General features: G+C 41.2%; 1 protein-coding gene across 1 annotated transcript; it reads right to left on the reverse strand.

The window, feature by feature from the left end:
- Positions 1-1613: 1613 nt before the first annotated feature.
- Positions 1614-5678, reverse strand: LOC122011472 (G-type lectin S-receptor-like serine/threonine-protein kinase At4g27290). The gene is made up of 8 exons (XM_042567866.1): positions 5400-5678; positions 3660-4838; positions 3347-3466; positions 3091-3230; positions 2795-3005; positions 2431-2668; positions 2201-2351; positions 1614-2117 (listed from the first exon to the last, which is right to left on the reverse strand). Exons 1-8 carry the CDS (start codon positions 5590-5592, stop codon positions 1884-1886), a joined length of 2466 nt encoding a protein of 821 aa, XP_042423800.1. The 5' UTR covers positions 5593-5678; the 3' UTR covers positions 1614-1883.
- Positions 5679-9612: the final 3934 nt, after the last annotated feature.

The raw sequence follows: 9612 nt of genomic DNA on the forward strand, positions 1-9612 counted from the left end.
TGTCTAAGGGGAAGAGATTCAACCAAGAAAAAAGGAGGAAGCTCAAGTCAAGGGGGAGCTTCCAATAATAACATTAAGGTACCATTAGTTAATGGTATTTTAGTCCGGGCCATGATCCAAACCTGATATCATATGGGGTAGTATTGAATGAAGTTAAGGGGAGACCCAAGTAGGTTAAGAGTGACTAGATGCTTATAGAAGGTTTGGACCATGACAGTATTGGTAGTCCTTCGTTTGAGAGGAGGATTATTGGAATACATTCAAAGTCTCACATTGAAAATACATGAAAAAAATCATAGATTTAAAAAAGTATCTCTATTAGTATGAGGTCTTTTGGATAAAGCCCAAAAATAAATCCATGAGGGTTTAGGTCCAAATTGAACAATATCATACCATTGTGGAGGTATGAAAATTCTTTTGGTCCTAACATATACTAATTACACTAATAGTTTTTTTTAATCTCACTATTTTGAGAGTTATAATACAATCTCCTTCCTAACTATTTTTACTATTTCATTATTTAACGAACTATATATAATAAATTTTATTTCTTCCTATATAGTATAACATAAAATTTAAGTTCTCTATCATCTTTCTTTTTTCTTCTATCCATTTTGTTTCTTACAAATATAAAATATTAATTTTTTAATTATCGTACCTACTACCACCATTTCTTTACTCGTGAGTATTCATATGTTTAATATTTTAAATTTAAGATAATCAGTATTCCTATAATATTTATTTTTATCCACTCTTACATATTTAATATTATACTCAAGTTGTCATGAAGAGGTAGCGATCCTTTTCAAGTAGTTACAGTTGGACCTCATAATACATTTCTTTCAAAAAAACAAGTATTAATATAATAGTTTGATGAATTCATTCATTAATACCGACTAATAACCTAATGTAACCCTCAATTTTTTCATCCAAACTTAGGATCGGCAACAATGGTTTTTGCAATCGCTATACAGTGAAATTAAACTTTATTGATAATAAAATATTATTTTATTCTATCAATCTATTGAATTTGTGCAACTGGTATATTGTAATAAAAAAATCCTAGCAGCATGACAATCCTAAAGCATGTATTAATGTTGTTGTATATTGTCTTTGGTCATAGTGATCTCGAGAACATTGATATTGATTTAATGATACTTCTGGTGCATACTATATTTATGCTATTATATAGCAACAGAAGATCTAACCCCTATATCTATGATAATGTCTAGGCAAGTATATGGGTGGATATATGAAGAACAATCTATAGGCTTGAGGTTACTAATCTCATAAGAGGATCAATATATTTTGATGTTTGTTAGGCAAGTCAAACATATCGATTAAATGGTTAGATTAGGTGAGTCAATCATACCAATCAAATCAAACATTAGGATCAATTAATCTATCTTATTGTGATAAAAATGTTGGGCAAGTCTAGGAGGTCCAACAAGTTGATTAGATTGGTTGATAAATGATTGATAATTAGTAGACAAGTTTGATTTTGATAGAATAAAAAACTAGTCTCAATCTGCATCCAACAAGGACTAACTTTAGCTTACTTTGTTTGTCTATGAACAAAATCTTACATGGCATTCTCTATGCCTTGGCCTGTCTGATAATATAGGCTAGCTAACTCGTTGAGCATGCATAAATCATCAAGATGTTGCATAGTGTAGAAACATATCATGGAGGGGTCATTTTGACAACACTAGAAACTATATACCTATATACAAAAGACATTTCGATATATGGATCACAAATATACCAAAAAAAAAAAAAAACTTAAGCAACCTACAGATAGAACTTTGATCAATATAAGGATCACTTCAGCTTGATCGCCCCTCCGGTACATATTTAGTGTACTCGTTAGAAAGGCAAACTCCTTACATGCAAGACTTGGCGACGTAAATCCCAGGACGATTAGGCTGATGCAGCGTGACTGAGTTGCTGCTTAGCATCAAAACTACTTCTGACATTGATGGTCTGTCTTCGCTCCCTTCTTGTACGCACAATAGACCAACTTGAAAGAACCTTAATGCTTTAGACATGGTATAAGAATCTCCACTTGATTCAACAAGAAGTTCTGAGCATCTACCTTCTGTCCATAGCTTCCATGCCTACAAGTATTTAAATTTTTACACGAAGTTCAACTTTCGATAACTTATGACAATCTTGAGAAAGATGTATAGAGGTACTCAACCTGTCCTAATAGATTTTTCGGTTGATCTGCTTGAAAAATACTAGTGCTTCTTTTACCACTCAAGATCTCCAACAGCAAGACCCCAAAGCTGTAAACATCTGATTTTTCTGAAAAATGTCCTCCCATTGCATATTCCGGAGACATATAACCGCTGTATATGTCGCAAACATTAGCTTATTAAACTAAATTTAACGATATTTTATCATCAATAGCAATTGAATGGTGTTTACCATGTGCCAATGACTCTATTTGTGCTTCCTTCGGTTTGTCCCACACAGAAAGTCTTTGCTATCCCAAAGTCTGAAATTTTTGGGTTTAAATCATGATCGAGGAGAATATTACTCGCCTTCAAGTCTCTATGAATGATTTTTAGTCGAGAATCTTGATGAAGGTAAAGGAGGCCTCGAGCAATTCCTAGTATGATGTCAAAGCGCGTTGTCCAATTCAGTAATGTACTCTTACTTTCATCTGTTGAATGTTCAATCTGGATTAGTCATTGAGAAGAAAAAACCAAAATTCTCTTAAACTTGTGTCAAAATATTTGGCATGTACTCTTAAACCAACATATAGAATAGTCATAGTTTCAGGACGAACCGAATATAAAAGTATCTAGGCTTTTATTGGGCATGTACTCGTAAATCAACATTCGTTCCTCGTCCTCAATGCAGCAACCCAGTAGACGAACAAGGTTCCGATGTTGTAGTTTGGTAATGATTAAAGCTTCAGTTTTGAACTCATCTATACCTTGTGCAGAATCTTTAGACAATCTTTTCACAGCAACCTCCTGTCCATCTTCTAGCTTACCCTGATAGTCTCGGCGAAGGTTAATGTCTCAATAACATTAAATGCATATGTCAACTTACAAATACATAAATATACGAGGTATTCACCTTGTAAATAAGGCCAAATCCACCAATTCCAATTATATTGTCTCTCGATAATCCATTAGTGGCAGTTCTTATTGAATGCATTCCATATAAAGGCAACTCCGGCTCTGTTTCTTTTGAAGTGGAGGAGTTTACTACTTTAACTGGTTCAAAATTTTTGAGAAAAAAATTCATTCTCTACATTTAGTGGTTGTTGAATGTACATATGAACAAGATCGAAAATATGGCAAACAAGTGGATTCAAGCGTAGTTAACATACCGAGCTTGCTTCTCTTCAACCATAAGAATAAACCGACAAATAGAAGCAAAAGGAAACTCAACACTGGAATAATGACTATCATTGCCAGTGATTTCTTTTTTCCTGAACCACTTAGTGAATCTGCAGAGGAAGTTGATATTAGAAAATCTGCCAATACTACACTCATTCTACAAAATACTATAGTTTTCTAGTCGAAATGCTTAAGAAAGAACAAGAAAAAGCTTGAGCATGATCAAAGACAGTCGAGCCAGATGTGTAACTGAACTTTGCTTATCTTGTAAACTGAGATTTCGTGATGCAAAGAGGAATTTACCTAATTCAGAAGCTGCAAGCCGAATGTATAGATCATTGCCTCCTTGCTCGAATGACCTAATATCCATCAGATCAGCAGGCCAAGTGACGCACATGTTGCCTCTGATCATAGCAAACGCCATGCAAGAACAGTCCCTCGAGCACAAATCTCGGCACTCATCGAGTGTCATGTTGCTCGCTGCGCTGGCATTGAGAGTGACAGGCAGCTTCACATTTTGCAGATGCAAAAAACCATCTGATGAACAATTCAGAGGTGTCATCCTCACACAACCATCTGCATACTCTCTAAGGTTCCAGTCTTTAGGTGACTTGGGTTTGAAACCCTGCAAGCATTGGCATATAGGCGAATAGTTGGTTGTGCAATGCCCATTTGCTCCACAAATGGCGTAATCATCACAAGGATCTGAGGGAACCGACCAATAAAGGTCCCATCGGTTGCTCGAATTCGACCAAACGAATCTTTGCAATTGTCCACTTTCATTGATAACTGCTCGGCCTAGGAAATTCTTGTCCAGGCCTTCAAATGTGTAGTATATCTCATCTTTGACATCGACAAACTGAAACTTAAGAACATTGTTTGAGGCCATATCAGGACGGCCGCTCCAACGTTGGCCATCCCATGGTCCTGTTCGAAAGATCGGAGAGGTTCCTTTCCATGTATAGGCTTCAGGTATTCCTCGAGTTTCCAAGCCATAGGTGTACTCCCCTGGAGAAGGATCAGACACACTCTTCCATGCTGTGAGATTCTTATTGAGCTGGGCTCTGATGTCCACTCCAATCTTCATGCCGGGCAAAAAAGTATTGCCAGGATGATCAAAACTTTGCCACAAGATATTACCCGACATGTTGTCGGTCAAGATGAGATTTCCTGAATCCCAGAGCCTGAGTGAAGGGTAGCTGCTAGCATTCGATGTGCCCGTCGACCAAACAGTAGCATTTGCAGCTTGATCTAACAGTAACAAATCCCCAGTTGCAGTGAGACTCAACAGTCCTGTGGAGGTGTTGAGAGGGATGTTTCTGTTGGCCACCCATACGATAGGGTGGTCAAAGATTTCCTTGAACCATATTCCCAAGTATTTGTTGCTCGAATTGCTCGGTGCGATGAATCCCAGCTCAAAGATTTCTCTTGCAGAGGTTAAGGTTTGGCCATCCACCAAAGATTTGCCAGGATCCAGTGTGTCTGCCATGAATTGTTAGGACAAAAAGTTACTCCAAACAAATATCTTAATCATCAGTCAAACCTTCATGAGATCTAACAAAAAGCTTAATGCTTGGATCAGATAACATGGTCTGAGTTGTTGGATTTTCCCTTTTGTTATCATCTGTACAACTGGCCCACACAAAGGGTGGAGTAGTTGACTTTCATTTGTTTTGTCACACAGTAGTGTATTATCCTATGCATTTTGTCAACGCAACTGGTTTCTTTTTCTTACTCAGAAAAGGTGAAGAGACTAAATTCTACTGATTTCTTTCTTTCAGAAATGGCACAAATCTTGTTAGTTTTAAGTTCAAGCTTTTTCGATTGGAATCTAAGCTGCGTCCAAAATTGATTATCGACACAACAAAACCAATAGAACAGAAGAGGAGCGGGGAAAGTTGGCAGGTTTTGATGAAAACTCTGAAAGAGTTTATATCGAAAACTCTCGAGCAAAAACTTAAACATGTTAAAGACCACAAACAAACTTCTACTGCCGAATTTGTTCGGGCAAGAAATCTCTCGAGTTATAGATTTCATCCTTACCTGTCTGACCAAGAGCTGTCCTAACTCCTGCAAAAATTGTAAGCACAATCCAAACCCTGCCGATGAACATTCTCTCTCTGATTTTTATTCCCTTTTCCACACAAATAGGAAGAGAGCTGCAATTTCTGGTTATAGAAAGTAGAACAAGAACGCTCCTTTTATTCAAAGTGGATCTCCTCATTAAAGTAATCATCTTCTGACTTAGTCAGAGATCATAAACATACGAAGAAAGATAATGAAAGCCAGAGTGGAAAAAAGTTAAACAGAACCTGCAATGGAAATTACAGTTGATATGACATGAAGTCTAAGGTTAGTTAACATGAGTGGTATAGCATAGTTTAAACTAGTCAATCACTCTGACTAACTTGTGAATATCTCATAGATTGAATTGAATTTCATCTCTCTTTAAAGTCTCATCCTTAATTTATAGACCTTCTTATTGCAATATTGTCTGATACAATGCATAACAGTAGGATCTGATAAAATCAAGTAGTCAAAAGTCAAGGAAACGTAATAGTCAAGGATGATCTAAAGTCAAGGGGGCGTGTCGGTCAAAAGTCAAGGGACGTGACAATCAACAGTTAGGAGAAAAAAGGAGTTAGACCGCCTCATGTCACCAGCCACATAATTCTTGGTCGGGTACAGACAGAACAGGGTCTCAGATCTGAGACATAAAACGCAACCTGGAGTAGTGCCAGGCCTGTCCCGACTGATCGGGCTTCCTCAGCTCAGCCCACATAGGCAGGTTTAGTACTTTCAGTAAGACAACTCCTGATCGGCCCTTCAGCAATCCAAGCATAAAAGACGGGGGGCCCTCGCCATAGCTCGTTCCCCTCATCAAGACTCAAGTCAGGTGGCACATCCGAACGGTCATCCCGAGCTGTCTGTAGCTAAACCAAGGCAGGACAGAAAGCGCTAAGCGACAAATAATGTCAAGGAATCATAACCTCTTGTCAAAGAATAACTATCATGCGTCAGGAAATATTCCAGTGGTATGTTATTGCCTACGAATGAAACCTTCCTTCCATCAATAGGAGGCCACCGTACACCTTCTCTCATCCGACAGGCCCTGACACCCGACATTTACTAACAACATGCAGACTCTGAAGGTATGCAACATCATATAAAAAGGGAGGTCCTCTCCCTTAGCCAGGTACACACACATTCACACTCGTCTTCTATAGTTCTTTTTTCTTTCGTATACTGTTCTTTTGGGGGAAAAGTATTAGACTTGAGTGTCGGAGAGCCTATGCCGGGGACTTTTTCCCTGGTTTCTGATCTCTAACGTTCCGTATGGTTATCTGAGTGTGCATAGAGCCAAAGTACTGTCGGTCTCGTTACCACTGTCCAGGAGTTCCACGTGGGGGTTCATTTTTCCGGTGCACATATGCTAGGTGTGCCCAAGTCACCTCTCCGTCAACGCCAGCACCATCTCAGCCACTTTTCGTCTGACCCAGATTCCGGACAAGATCAATTTAACATCGTCTGTGGAAATCTCCTTCACCTGTTCTGGAACATGACGATGGAGGACACCGGCAAGATCAACATCACCATGACAATCGGATAGTACAAGCTGTTTAAGGAAGCCAAGAGACAGGCGGCTTTAGAAAGGCATACCACCACTTCACAACCGCACAAGATGCCCGCCATTTTAAAAAACCAGACCTATGTTTTAGATAAGGGGTCTAAAAGAAAATAGTCTGAGGATTTCCCCCAACCTTTCTATCGTGACCCTTGCCCAAAGTATTACCACAAGAAAGAGCAACATCATGCCTTCATGGCCGAGAGTTCCCTAGTCAGAGATTCGAAGAAGGGGAAAGCTATAGTCCTTCGGGAGGAGCTGAGGGAGATGCTTGAGGAGCAAGTTTCCTTCTCTCTAAGGGTACTCGAGGAGAAGCTACCGAAGGGGTACAAGCCCCCAGCTATTGGAGAATATGATGGTAGCAAGGACCTAAAGGATCATCTCCACAAATTTTGGATTACTGCACCAATACAGCAACGCCATCAAGTGTCGAGTGTTCTTAAATACTCTGTCTGGCTCGGTACAAAAGTAGTTCGATGGATTGTCGAACGGATTCATCACATGCTTTCAGGATTTCAAGAACACTTTCCTGCACTATTTCGTCAACAGCAGGAAATATCAGAAGACAGACCACTATCTCTTCGCCCTCAAGCAAGGGTCTGCAGAGCCCTTGAGAAATTACATAAAACGTTGCAACCAGGTTGCTCAGGATGTCCCGTCCACTACCTCAGAGATCTTGATGAGCGCCTTCTCTCACGGCTTGGTGTAAGGAGAGTTCTTCCGAGCCCTCATTTGAGAGCCTGTAAAGAACTTTGATGAGATGCTAGGAAAGGCAGCAAGCTATATTACTGTAGAAGAAGCCTAGGCTGTCCGGAGGAAAACAAACAAGATGCCTGCTCCTGCCAACAAGTCAAAGAAAAGGTCACCCCAACCTCCAGCTCGACCCTTACCCCGCTCCAAGAATGCCCGACCAGGATTTCCACCTGGTAAGGAATCCAAGGCGACATAACGAGTCGAAGTTGTCCATCCAAGCCCCAAGACCTAGTCAGTGGAGGCCCCGTTATTGCACCTACCATAGGTCTCACATCCATTCCACAGGAGACTGGGTCCAGTTGGCCTGTGACTCTCGGTAGGTAGCTGAACTGGGCCTGCCTCCGTCCGAGATTGTGCCCAAGCTTCAGAAGCTGCTGGCCAACCCACCTACTGCAACAGGGCGGTCAAGTAAAACCTTACCCGAAAGCGGAGGCCAGGGAACTCAACAGCTACGCTGGGGCAAGGAGTCGGTGGATCTCAGGGGGCCCCACCGATGGGGACTCCACCAGAGCCCGAAAGTCCCATGAGCACCGCTTGGAGATGCATGTGGTGGGGTATAGTCGGGAATAAGTTACGGGGCGCGTAATCAGCTTTGGGCCGCAAGACCTGGAGGGGATGGAGCTCCCTCATGATGATGTCCTCATAATCAAAGCCACCATCACCAACAATCGTGTGGCCTGGGTTTTCGTTGACACCGGAAGTTCTGTCAACGTACTGTTTAAGAATGCATTCGAGGACATGCAGATCGACGCTAGTGAGCTCCAACCTGCAGCTACTTCCTTGTACGGGTTCACTACAACAAGATACGACCAATGGGTCAAGCTAGCCATATTCTTGGATAGCAAATCATTAGTGAGGACACAGAGGAACACCTTCATCGTAGTGGATTCTCCATCCTCCTACAATGCCATCCTGGGAAGACCTGGACTGCACAAGTTTCGAGCGACAGTCTCTACCTTTCATCAAAAGACGAAATTCCCTGTGGGCGATCAGGTCGGGGAAGTCAAAGGCGAGCAATTGGTCTCCCTCGGGTGTTATGTTGACATATGAAGGTCGAAGCCCGCAAAGCTCAAAGAACCCAGGATAGAAGAATTCACATCATCCAAGAGGAGCCTCTTCCTTAGTTGAAAAATTCATCCCTTGGAAAGAGTTCCAGCTCTATCCTGAGCGTCCAGAGAACATCACCTACATATCAAGTGACCTGACAATTGAAATAAAGATGAATCTGGTTAAATGTCTAACCCGCAATAGGGACGTCTTCGCCTAGTCCCCCAAGGAGCTATCGAGAGTCAAGCTCGATATAGCTGAACATAAGCTACACCTCCTGCTTGATTCCTGGTCAAGCAGAGGAAGCAAAACTTCTCGACCGAATAAAATAAGATCATCCGAGCTGAAGTTGATCAACTCTTGAAAGCAAGACACATTAGAGAAGTACAATTTCTGCTCTGGCTCTCTAACGTGGTCCTGGTGTCTAAACCTAACAATAAGTGGAGGGTTTGCATCGACTTTCAGGACCTCAATCGAGCTAGCCCTAAAGACTGCTACCCATTACCGAGGATCGATTAGACGGTGGACTCAACCTTGGGCTGCGAGAGGATCTGCATGCTTGATGCTTACCAAGGATATCACCAAATATCTCTCACCCAGGAAGATCAGGAGAAAGTTAGTTTCATCACGGCCGATCGTACTTTCTATTATACAGTCATGCCATTCGGTCTACGGAATACAGAGGCTACTTATCAGAGGATGATGGACAAGACCTTCCGAGAGCAAATCGAGTGGAATGTGGAAGTCTATGTAGACGACATACTGATCAAGTCTACTATGGCAATAAACTTGATTGTCGATGTGGAGGAGACCTGTGGCACGTTGAGGCAG

Source organism: Zingiber officinale, chromosome 8A, assembly GCF_018446385.1.
Source record: "Zingiber officinale cultivar Zhangliang chromosome 8A, Zo_v1.1, whole genome shotgun sequence".
In the NCBI taxonomy this organism is placed as follows: Eukaryota; Viridiplantae; Streptophyta; class Magnoliopsida; order Zingiberales; family Zingiberaceae; genus Zingiber; species Zingiber officinale.